General features: G+C 44.7%; 1 protein-coding gene across 1 annotated transcript in view; it reads left to right on the top strand.

Moving 5' to 3' along the window:
- COL2A1 (collagen type II alpha 1 chain) overlaps nucleotides 1–12,172 on the top strand; it is a 107,455-nt gene that overhangs the window by 42,817 nt on the left and 52,466 nt on the right. Inside the window, exons 17-19 of the mRNA XM_084832284.1 lie at nucleotides 4,376–4,420; nucleotides 5,813–5,866; nucleotides 10,855–10,953. Coding sequence (XP_084688410.1) covers nucleotides 4,376–4,420; nucleotides 5,813–5,866; nucleotides 10,855–10,953 — 198 coding nt within the window. The remainder of the gene's footprint in view (nucleotides 1–4,375; nucleotides 4,421–5,812; nucleotides 5,867–10,854; nucleotides 10,954–12,172) is intronic.

Below are 12,172 nucleotides of genomic sequence, written 5' to 3'. Positions count from 1 at the left end.
ATTGTCACCATCCTCTTTCTTACCATTGGTACCACTTGCTTGTTTGACAGGCAGAGAGCCAGTGAGCAAGTAAGCAACAGCATCATCATCTCCTCCTCCTCCTCCTCACCATCCCCACCCCCACCCCTGTTTTCTGGGCTAGAGCAAGAGGCAGGTGAACAAGTAGGTTGCAATGGTGAAGAGGAGAAGCTCCAGAGAGCTCTTGTCAGTGGGCCCCTGCTGGGGTGTGGGCCCTTGGCAGGTGTCTGACGAGGCCTACCCTTGACACTTGTTTGGGAGGTTTGAATACACAGATCATTTCCCAATCTTCCTTCTAGAACTGGGGCTTTGAAAGTGTGAGGCAAGTCTTTTTAGGGGGACCACAACCTCCTCCTTGAGCCTTCACCCACCCAAATTCTGCATATGCCTTGAAGCAAAGTATTAGCCTGCCTCGTGTCACTTCCTTATCAGTATGATGTAGCAAGGAGCTATGTGCCATCTTGCTTGCACTGAAAGATGATGCAGGTGTCAGGAGTGTTTCTGAATGCAGGGAGTGGGAGAGTAGTTCAGATTCTGAAGAACCGCCAGACATGGGGCAAGTATGTTCCCAGAGATGTCTGGGTCCAGACTAGTCCAGACATGGCTAGGCAGGCTCCTCAGGTTTCAAAGGTCCAGCTGGAGGAGGAGGGTCCCTCTTCACCACCCCTCTGTTAGAGACAGGGGTTTGGGGAGTCTGAATTAATAGATGCTAGATGCCGACGCAGAGCCAAGAGGGAGAAGGCCGGGGCGGAACTTAGACAGTCCACCCGATTGGCCCTGCGTGAACAGCAGCGCTTAGAAGCCTCACAAGAGAGAGACCTCCCCCCACCCCTTAACTTAGGCTAGTGAGACCGCTTTTCTTTCAAACAGTGGGCAACTTTCGTAGCTACCTTTTGAATCCCCTGAAGGCATTTCCTTGCAGACAGAGAGTCACTGAGAATTTGCATCTGTATGACCCTTTGTGGTAATGGAGTAAAAGCTGTAGATTGAAGCCTCTTGTCTGTGTTTGATTCGGCGTTTGAAGTTCAGTGGGGGCAAGGGAATCCTGACAGCAGGAGACCAATGAAGGATTTTCCCATTTTTATACAGGAATTTGAACCCACCTTATTATACCAAGGCAGACCATTAGCTCAGTTGTTCTCTAGGGCATCAGGAGAAGAAACTCTTTCCTAGCCCTGCTACTCAGGGTCCTTTTAGCTAGAGATTGAACTCAGGACTGCCTGCATGCAAAGCTTCTGACTCCCTTTTTAAAAAGTTTTCAGTGGTATTCTCTTGAAGGCCTTCAACCATGTTGACACTGTTCATCTGGCCTTGCTGCCTCACTTTTCCACTAATCTTTCTGGCCTGTTGCCTGGGACATGAGTGAGTTCTGCCAGGCAATTAGTCTTTAGTTACATGAGGGCACGGGTGTGAAACCATTAGCTGCCCTGGCCTTTTATTACAGAGTTCCTCACAGGAGCTCTGCATTTTCCTGAGATTAGAACCACAGATTCGCAAAGCGAAGCTATCCCTAGAACTCATTCCTCAGAGATCCCCACAGACCTCATTCTCAAATGTGTTTAAAGGCCTTCTAAGGACCTATAATTTTTGCTAGGTTCTTGGTGACTAGTAGTAGGACTGCCTTTATGCCTGTGTTTTATTGCTAGGTTTTGCCAGTCTTTTGTATTTTGATTTTTGCATTCTGTTGCCTGAATTTTTTTCTGGTTTGTTGCTTTGTATTGTTGTTGCATTTTAAGCTTACTTTCTTGTTTTTATGATTTTGGTTTGGATCCAAAGTCTCCCTGTTTGAGCAAAAAAGCAGTTCCACCTGTCCAAGAGTGGAGGAACACCCCAATTTTTTAAAATTCTGCCTTCCTGCTACAGTTTCCCATGCCACATTCCATACTCTTCCAAAGCCCAGGGGAACAGATTCTCAAGGGCACAGGGGGCTGTAGCAGGAAGGTAGAGGAGAATTTCCCCCATTCCATGAGCAGATCATTAGGATCCAAGCCATGGTAAACAAAAGGTACACACATTTTATAGATAAATACACCAAGACAAAGTCTAGATTTATCCCTGCCCAGTCTTTGCCATTGGAGGTACATCAGGGGCATTTGTTGGAGGTGTTGGTATTTTGTGCCGTTGTTGTTGTTGTTATTGTTATTACATTTCTATACCGCCCCATAGCCAAAGCTCTCTTTAGCATATTAACCTCTACTGAATTATTATTCTGTACCTTAAGATTAATCCAAACCTGCTCTCTGGGTCTAAACAAAATAGCTAGAAACCAAATTCTTGGGTGTGTCTACTCGATAGACTTAAAACATGTTAACAGTCATTTCTTCTCCCTAAAGAGCCCTAGAAAATGTAGTTCTGTGAAGAGGGCTAACAGATGTCTCAACACCCTCATCAAAGTAAAGTTCCCACGGTTCTTTGAGGGAAGCCATGACATTTAAGCTAATATAACTTTGCAGTGCAGAGGCACTCTTATGTAAAACCCCTTTCTGGTCTGTTCTGTTTTAAATTAATTTTTCCAAGGCCGTGTTTCCACGACAACGGAAGGAGAAGCTAATGGAGGAGTACCAGATTTTTTAAAAGGAATCAGCTTTGCTGTGAGCAGGGCTCCATGAGCAGATTCTCTGCACCAGTTAAATCACTTCACAGAACATACTTCCTGGTGGGGGGTGGAGTGAACATCATCTGACTGGCAGGGGCTGCTCAACCAATAAGTTGAGCAGCCCCCCCCCTTCTGCTTTCCCCTGAAAGTCCAGATGCACCCGCATTTCAGGAGCAAGCCTCATTGAGCACAATGGGAGCTACTTCCAAGTAGACACACACATGCTTGTGCTGGGAAAGCGGGAGGAGAACACAAAGGAGGAAGCCAGCCCCACTGTAACCCACAGGACCTCATTGACCACAATAGGAGTTACTTCTGAGGAGACAGAAATGGGTTTGTTGTGGGAAAGAGACCAGTAAATACAAAGACAGAAACCACCACCCCCATTGTAACCCACAGGATATCTATAAGGAAGCTGTGAAGGAGTTACATCCTAAGGCAATGAATCTTAGGACAACGAATCTCTGAGCCTCGAGATCGCGCTTAATCACGTTTAAGGAATTGGGCTTTGCTATGTGCAGGGGCTTCTCTGTTATTTCTGTGGTCATTGAGAGGGCAAGTCTCATTCAGTACAATGGGAGGAAACACCCCTTGACCAGGGTCATGATGAAAGGCACACCCCTGGGCAGGGCTAGCATACCTGAAGTAAATGTGGGAGGTGGGTGGGTTGGGCATACAACAACTATACCGGGGAGAACCCGACTTAAGGAAAAGAATTAAGCAGTCTCAGGAGATCCGGGTTTTCCCTGATAAGCTCTGGGGTGGCTGCTGGATGGCCATGATGTCATCTGTCCCTAACAACCTCAACACGCAGCCAGCTCAGAGTAAATCATGGTGGAAACACCCCTGCCCCCCCAGTCTCTTACCTTTTCTGGCTTTTTTAAAAAAGGAAAAGAGAAATACTTAGAATTTGACATTTGCTTACATATCTCTAATATATAACCCTTATCTGAAAAATATATTCAGGTTGTTGAATCTATATATTTAATTATACCTCTGTCTTGTTTAGTAACAAAATATTTTAAAACTTTCTTTAAAGTAAATTAAGGCCAAGTTCAGACAAACTATGTTTACTCCTGCTGGGATTATACAGGAATAAGTATCATTATCCTGGATTGCAGGTTCTCATGAATGGACCCAAAGGATGGAGCCATATACACTTCTTCCTCACTTTATCTTTGCTTACCCTGGGAATAGAGGAAGCCTAACAGTTGTAGACAATAAAGCAAACCAAGAGCATATCTACATGTTCAGAAGAATTCTGTGGGGCTGTACCACAGCAGAAAGGGAGAAAGTTAGCCTAGTCTTTGTCCCTGACAGTGCAAGCTTTCTGCAAATGGAGGAATTGTGCATGTATCTTTTGTTCATGTTAACATCAGGGAGCATTCAGTTATGTGTAATCACACACACACACACACACACACACACACACACAGTTCTATGTGGCTGTGCCACATTATTCTTCTACATATGTCAGTCTGCTCTAAGATATGGGGCAACATTCAGTGTCACACAAGTGGATTTCCACTCATGCAGCAGGACTTCCCTTCCCTCTCCTTCTCCCTGCATGCCCCCCAAATCTGCTCTGAAGGGTCCCCCAAAAGCCAATGGTGTCTGTTCTGCCAGTGGATGGTCATCATTGGATTTCACCCATAGATTTACCCAAGGTTCCAATTCCATTTGTAGGCATCGCTGGGAACACAGCTACACTGCTGCTTGATGAAGCTTACTTTTCTGACTCATGATCTCTTGTTCACACAGGGTGCTCGTGGTAATGATGGTCTCGCTGGCCCAGCTGGTCCACCTGTAAGTAAATTCCTTTCAAAAAACATTTTCTTTCTTAACATGTTTTTATTTAGTATTACAAGTGCATGTCATCTGTCATTCTTTCATTGAATTATACTGCAGTTTTATTATGTTAACTTGTAAAGTAAAGACTTTGAACTAAAAGAGAGAGAGAGAGCAGAAGGCTTTCACACATTTTAGAGTGGTAGAGTTGGAGGGCTGGAAAGTAATGGGATGGGATATAATGGGAATTGGTGACGGAAAGTAAGGGTGGAGGAAGGCTGGCATGAGCTATGCAAGGCAAGGAGTTTATGCTGGATGCGGTGTAGGGATCTGAGAGGATGGGAAGCCAGTGTAGGGATTTGAGGAAAGATGTCACATGTTTGGAGTGATGAGAGAGGTAAATGATTTGGGCAGCTTAGTTCTCGATAGAGGAGAGAGGTCTGAAGTGTGGCAACAAGGGAAGATCCAAGAGAATAAGGTTGCAGCGGCAAAGGAGGGAGATGACCGAAGCATAAACCAGAGTTGTAACCAAAGGGATAGAAATGAACAGGCTGATTTTCATCATGTTGTATAGGAAGAAGCAGCATGACTTGGCAATAGATTGAGTATGGGGAGTAACGGCTGGAGGACCACAAAAAAGCCAAAGCTTCCTGCCTGGTTGGCGAGATGGACAGTAATGTTACTGATGAAGACAGAGAGTAATTGAGGGGAGGCGGCTTGGGAGGTAAAATGAGCGGTTCAGTTTTGAGATGGCTCCAGATGGAAACATGTCTTTGGAGGCAGATCTGTATTGATCTATATTGCTGAGCAGAAAGCAGGAGCAATAGGGATCTCAGACCTTCACCCTGGGCTAAATCCTAGACTTGATGCCATTCTTTATCCCTTGTATCAGCCTTGCCTTGTTACAGACCTCAACCTGAACATCTCTACATTCATGAAATGCTTTTGTCCTGATATAACTTCCAAGTAGGAAGAAACTCATTTCGTCTTGTTGATCAGATGGGGGACTGTGACGGTGAGAGGATGTTAGAGCACAATCTCTTTATTCCATGTAAAATTAACTCAAGAACACAGCCACCATTGGTTTTGAGGGGCAGCTTGCCCAAAAATGGGTCAGAAAACCTGATTTGGAGCAGAGAAACCAAGTTCAGGTCTTAGCTCTGCCTTGGATTTATTGGGGTGCCACTTCCAGCCTCACATTCCCGTTTATAAATTTAAGATCCTAATTACATTCTTCCCAGATTAACTCTTCAGGGGTTGAGTTGCAGGATTGTGAGATGCCCTCTAAATCTGCTGTAGAGATTCTAAATAATTAAAAGAAAACTGTTCTGCTTTTCTCAGTCTGATTGAAACCACCTTTCTTTCTTTCTTTCTTTCTTTCTTTCTTTCTTTCTTTCTTTCTTTCTTTAGGGACCTGTTGGCCCTGCTGGAGCTCCAGGTTTTCCAGGTGCACCAGGTGCAAAGGTAAGTAATGCTCAAGGCCAAATTAGTGTTTTTGCAACTGGCTGGTTTGTCATGTATCACCTCCCTTCCCTGCTTTTTCTAAGCAGTTGCAGCACACACACACCCCTCTCCCCTGAGTATTTCACTGTTTTTACCACTGCAGGAAGGCCTGAAGCATTTAATCAGGTTTACCTGCCTGAAAAGTAAGGGTGAGGTGGAAAGATTGACAGCCATCAAGAAGCAGCCTGCACATATGTGTGAGTGTGTGAGTGTAAGGGAAGGAAGTAGAATAGAAAAATAAGTTTAGAAGGACTGGAAAAGGATTGGACAAAGATTAGAGTATGCATGAAAAGCTCTAAAGTAAAAGAAAGCTGGGTGTATGGAGAAAAGCACAAGTTTAGAAAGTAAGGGTGCCAGAAAGTTACGTCCTTAAAAATATTCATATTTGCTCTACTCTTGTAAAGCTTGACTTTAAAACCATTAATTATTTGTAGACCTCTTTGGAAAATAGCATTTAGTCTGTGTGAGTTATTCTTTAGAGCACTTTAACTTATTGCTTCTGCTATGGAGAGAGAAATGGAATCTGAATTACACTGAAGCAGTTTGGACTTCCATCTTCTCATAACACCTTCCCCTGCAGCTTTATGTGCTTTTGCAGGCACATTATTTTTGGTGCGATGAGAGTAAGGAAAACCGGATAACCCAGTCCTGGAACTATTACAGGGACAGAGCTGTTGTAGCATGTGCTTTATACCCAGAGAACAATGTAATTTTTAAGACTCTGCTCTTAGTGAAACCACTTGAGACAGGGGCTAGTATAAGATTTGTGAATGTCCCTTGTAAAACAATACACTCAAGGCTAAATTCTGGGCAGAAGTGCCATTTCAGAGATTTTGATAGGGAACAGGGAAGAGATTGTGATTGCAAGTGTCAGGATTCTCAGCCTGGCTTAAAGAGGCCTGTTCTTGGATATATTAAAGGTTAAAGCAGTGTGTTTTAAGAGTATAGGTCAAAAGGTCACCGTTTTTATAGCAAAGGGATTTCTGCTGTTCACATGCACTCTTTTACATGTTGAATGGTTTCTGTTACAAAAATAGTCCAGGTGCTCCTGAGGAATAGTCATATGTGGCCTGAAAATCATGGTGGGAAAGAAACTCCCTGTGGCCCTCTCTAAATGGTGTCGCTAGCTGGGCACCCTACTCACGTGCATCACTTAACTTCAACTTTAGAACATATGAGAAATCTAGAAATCTGTGTCCTTGGATGGCAACCGAATGCCTACTCACTCCCTACTACTACTCATTCTGCTGGCAGTGCTTCTTGTAATGTTGGAGGGGAACGTGTTCCACTTTTGTGTCCTGTGCATCTTTGTCTCTGCATGTTTCTTGAAATGTTACAAGAAGCACCACCGGCTGATTGTAGAACTGACTGGGCATTCAGCTAGCGATGCTTTTCAGTAATATCTGAAGTCCTTCTCGGTTAAAATGTCACCCGGGCAGTAGAAGTAGTGGTGGTCAAATTCTGACTGTATTTAGGGCAGTGGGCATTTTGCCATGGACTTGAATGGAGCTCAGATTTTTGTCCAGAGGTTCAGGACAATCAGGTAATCAACCCGCCAGGGGGCCAGCGCAATTCTTTTTCTGAGGCATGCACCCGTCCCCCCATTAATCTCAGCTCAGCATATCAGGTTTCTTTAATGTGGGGCCTGTTAGAGCAAGGTAAAACAGAGAGAAAGAGCAAGAGACCTTCCTCTGGGAATTCCCAATGCCACATGGTTGTATGGCTTCAGGTTACTAATCTCCCTGAGGTCTGGTTTCTACGGTTACCAGACAGTGAAGAGGCAGTGTGGGGATGGGGTGGGCTAACCTTCTGTGGAATGTCTGACAGGAATTAACAATGGGTTTTCAATATCAGTGTCCTCATTATAAAAGATGGAGTGGGCAGCCTTCTGAGGTGAAGGGGAGTGTCACACAATAGTGAGATTGGGGTCTTACTGAGGCAAGAGAAAGAAGGGAGATGAAAAATAACAGTTTCGCTGAGGCACTTTTGTGGACTGGTAAGGCAGGACTGATATTGAACAAAATAAAAATAAGTAATTTATTCTAAAAGTAAAAGAGACACAAGGGAGCTGTCCACATTCTGTACAATCCAACAAACTCTACATTTTGTGTTTTAAGATCATGTAGCAATAGCATTAGGTAGCAACTGAAGCAGCAAAAATGATCAGAGTTTCCCCCAAGGAATAACAAAATACGTTTTCTCCTGAGCTGCTGAGAACTATTTTAAAAATTCTTTGCGCTCTTCAAAAAACTCCAATTCCCAGATTCACATGGGAGGAAGCCATGACGGACAAACCACTTTTTATGCTAGTATAGAAAAGCCCTGCAGTTGCTCAGTGCATTTTACTTTGAAATGAATGTCCCTTATTCCAAAACATGGTGTCTCTACAGAATACAATTTCAGAACTCCACAGCACTTTACTGGAGAGTGTCTGTTGGTTTAGAAATATTGAAAACAACCCTAATGTAAATAGGTGTGGGGAGAATTTCTGAAGAAAGGCACAAGATTTTAGAAGTGTATATAGCTTTCTGAAAAACAGTGAAATCTGAGCTAACTTTGGGTGTTGGGGTAAAATGTGGGTACAAGCCCCATTCAGTCATTCTCAAGAGTGAGGCCACACTTGCTGGCTCTGTTATTACTGTCACGTCCCCTGCTGCCCTCCGTCCCCATTCATGCGTTGGGACTGAAATTCTGAAGCAAGGATCCTGTTATATGGACATGGGCTCCTTTGTGATTTAGAACCCTGCAAGGGCAGAACACATGAAGCAACATGGCTGACGGGAGCGAGAGTGCCCACATATGTGGAAGGGGGTGAGAGTGCCCACATACAAAATCCCACATACATGGGTCTGGTGCATTTTTTTGTAGTCACACGGTCACTTCATGACACACCAGATTCAGCACAGATCTACTCAACCCACATCATACCTCATCAGTAATGTGGCTATAAGAATCTGAGCTAAAGTAGACATGACTTCTCGTTTGTCTTTCAGTCCTGTACTCTTGCAGTCCTGCACCTTTATGTGTGTGCTTTGTGCTGTTTTTAGATCTGATAATAGAAGTGCTAGTCGCACCTCCAGCCTGTAAAGTAGTGCCTGTACCATTATCGTCATATCACTTGGTCTTTTCACTACTCCTGCTGAAACTTGATCTGCCAGTCAGGCTGTATTTAGCAGAAATGTGAACAGTGGGGCTATGTTCAAACTTAGTTTGGGCCTGTTGAACATTAATTCTGGCAGCATCATAGCGGAAACCATGTTCCAGATTCTCCAAATACACTATTCAGATTTGGGGTGCCTTATCTAAGACATTTTTGAAAGAGGCTCTGTGATCCTGAGATCATTTACATGATTATAAGGAGCTGTGGTATATTGACAGCCCAGGGGTGGGCAATTTGTGGCGCTCCAGATGTTTTGGCCTACACCTCCCATAAATCCTAGCCAGCAGAGCCAATGGTGAGGCATGGTGGGAACTGTAGGCTGAAACATCTGGAGGGCCACAATTTGCCCACCCTTGTTCTAGCTAGGACTGTCATCTCTGGTGGGCAGCAGCTCTCTGGGGTCTTAGATAGAGTTCTTTTCCTAGCTCTGCCAAGGATTGAATCTCAAAATGCATTCTGTCATTTTTCTATGGCATTTACACCTTTTATTTTACTTTTGTGTAAGTGTGGAAGAAATAGTCAAAGAGCTCATGCGCCCCACAAAATGGCATAGGACCTGTTGTATTGCTCCTTGTCTTGCAAAAAATTCTCTTATACCTGGACAGTGACATTTAGACTATGGGGTGGATCTAATGGTGTCATTCCGCTGATAGAACTTCTTCTGTTACTGGCATCAGGAGGGGCCCATTTCCCCTTCCCCCTTGCAGCTCCCTGCGCACTCTCGAAATCTACTCTGGAGCAGATTTTCGGGCAGCATAGAAGGCCGCAGCTGGGAGGAGAGAGGTTGAAAGTCCTGTTGTGTTAATGGACTCCCATTAAAACAATGGATTTAACCCTCTGTTCCTAGGGGTTTCTTGGAAGCTTGTGGGGGTTCTTCAGTGCAGAGCTCAGTCATGGCAGGCAAGCTTCCTTGACAGAAGAAGTTACACACCGCTGTTGATTGCCGTCTGCAATGTGCAGCTCGGGGGTGGGTGTTGGTTATATTCTATGTCACATGCAGGCTGAGTGGGGTAGCAGTGGTGCCCAGCTAGCCTGGTCAGTGGCTTGCATGAACTAAGTGTGCCCTCTAGAACAATCTTCTCCTGCCTGGTGCCCTCCAGTTGTATTGGACTACAATTCCCAGGATTCCTGAGCATTGGCCATGCTGGCTGGGGCTCATGGGAGTTCAAGTCCAAAACATCTGGAGGGCATCAGTTTGGGGCCGGCTGCCCTAGAACATGCCCCAGAATCCTCTGCAACACATTTGGGTTCCATGGCAGATATTCAGGGGTTCTTCTGCGGACAAATTGACCTGGAAAGGGTTTCTTGAAGGCAGAACGTGTGCAAACTATTGGGCTAGGGTCAAAAGAAGCGTTGGCCTGGGTGTGAAAGATGCTACTGTAGAAAAATGTGTAGTGGTTGACCATCTAGGGTCACATAATGGCATTCTCATGATATTAGGTCTTGGAGTCCATGCTTTCAGACATCATAAGGCCCAGAGCATACCCTGCATTTAGCAACGATATGACAAATCTGGGCCAACGTTGTGAGATCTGGAAATGCAGAAAGGTGGAAAGGAAACCCACTGGCCCAAGGTTACGCAAGCCAGTGGCTGAGGGATTCAGGAAGGTGGCTTGGTTCCTAGCCCAGCATTTGACTGCCACTATTGGTTATGAAGGATCTATTTGTACATTTAGTTGTTAATCCAGTCTCTGGTTGCTTGTAGCAGGAAACTATTTCAGCATCGTAATGGATGCTTCTGGCATATTTTCTTTGGTTTCTTGATGTTCCTCTCCTCATCTCTATGCAGGGTGAAGCTGGCCCCACCGGTGCTCGGGGCCCTGAGGGTGCCCAAGGCTCCCGAGGTGAATCTGGAACCCCTGGTTCTCCTGGCCCTGCAGGAGCTCCAGTAAGTACCCAGTTCTTAAAATGAGATCCAGAACCAGAATATTTTGGGCAACATGAAGATGGTTTAGCTTTATTAGAGCAAGATTAAATAATTTCTGAGCCTCTGCTGAGCTTTCTTCTGAGATCCCCTAATCTATTTGCCACATTCTCCAAATAAGATGGGCATGCTTATTTGCACTGAAAACAAACCTGCACAAGCAGATCTCAGCAGGCCATAAATATAGCTGGCCTCTATTCTGCAGGGTATGTAGAGTAATGGTAATCCAGCCAGGGTAGCATTATAATTGGAATTTTCTTCATGGCTGGCCTGGTTCACAATCCCCCTTGGCAGGTGGGGGAAATCACTCCTCCTGAATTTTCTACCCCACCTGAATAAAAGTTTATCGAAGTACTCTCAGGCATGGTCTGTGGGAGAAATCACCCTGGTTCCTAAATGGCAAATATTTCCTCCTGTAATAGGGTCACTTGATTGCTCTGTCATAATTGCTCTCTTCCTGTCCTCAGTAGATAATATATGCAGAAATACTCCGTGCTTTCCCAACTGCTTCTGTTACAAGAGACATCCAGTTAGGTCATAAGCAATGGTAATATAACTAGGTGTAGGTACATAAACCACCAGCAAGTGGCAGTGTCAAAGCAGGCTTCGCAAAACCTCAACGCAAGGCAAGTTCCTTATTTTTTTTATCTGGGCTATTTACCAGCAGCCAAAATCAGGTGCAAAATAAAGGCCCTGGGAAGCATTATGTTGGCCATATTCTGAGGCTCCTTAGCACACATGCTCCATGGCTCACCTGCTAAAATGCACATACATAGGCGGGTACATCTGCCCACAAACATGCACACAGTCACCTACAGAGAATCGCCAACACTTCTGTTGGCCAGTTTATTAGAAAATAAAATTTGACTACAGCTAGAAAAATTGCCACTTCTTCTTGTCGTTTGCTAAGGTGCCAACCAAGATGTTATGAGTGGCAAGCACCTTAAAGAAATTTAGGACAGGAAGCCAGTGGCCACATTTTTCACATTGGGAAGTTCTAGAGCAGGGGCAGGCAACCTGGTGCTCTCCACATGTTTTGGACTACAACTCCCAGAATTCCTTGTTTCTTTGCTGAAAAAATGCCATTTGCTCCAAAATCCTTCCTTTACTAGCCTGTCCCTGAACAACTTGGGAAGCTTTCTGGGAAGGAAGGAAGGAAGGAAGGAAGCAGCAGTGTAAGGAT

This window comes from Heloderma suspectum, chromosome 2 (genome assembly GCF_057233095.1).
Source record: "Heloderma suspectum isolate Gila_16-S chromosome 2, 16-S_ref, whole genome shotgun sequence".
Lineage (NCBI taxonomy): Eukaryota > Metazoa > Chordata > Lepidosauria > Squamata > Helodermatidae > Heloderma > Heloderma suspectum.
The sequence above is the reverse complement of the archived record's forward strand: the minus strand, read 5'-3'. Positions and strand labels throughout refer to the sequence as shown.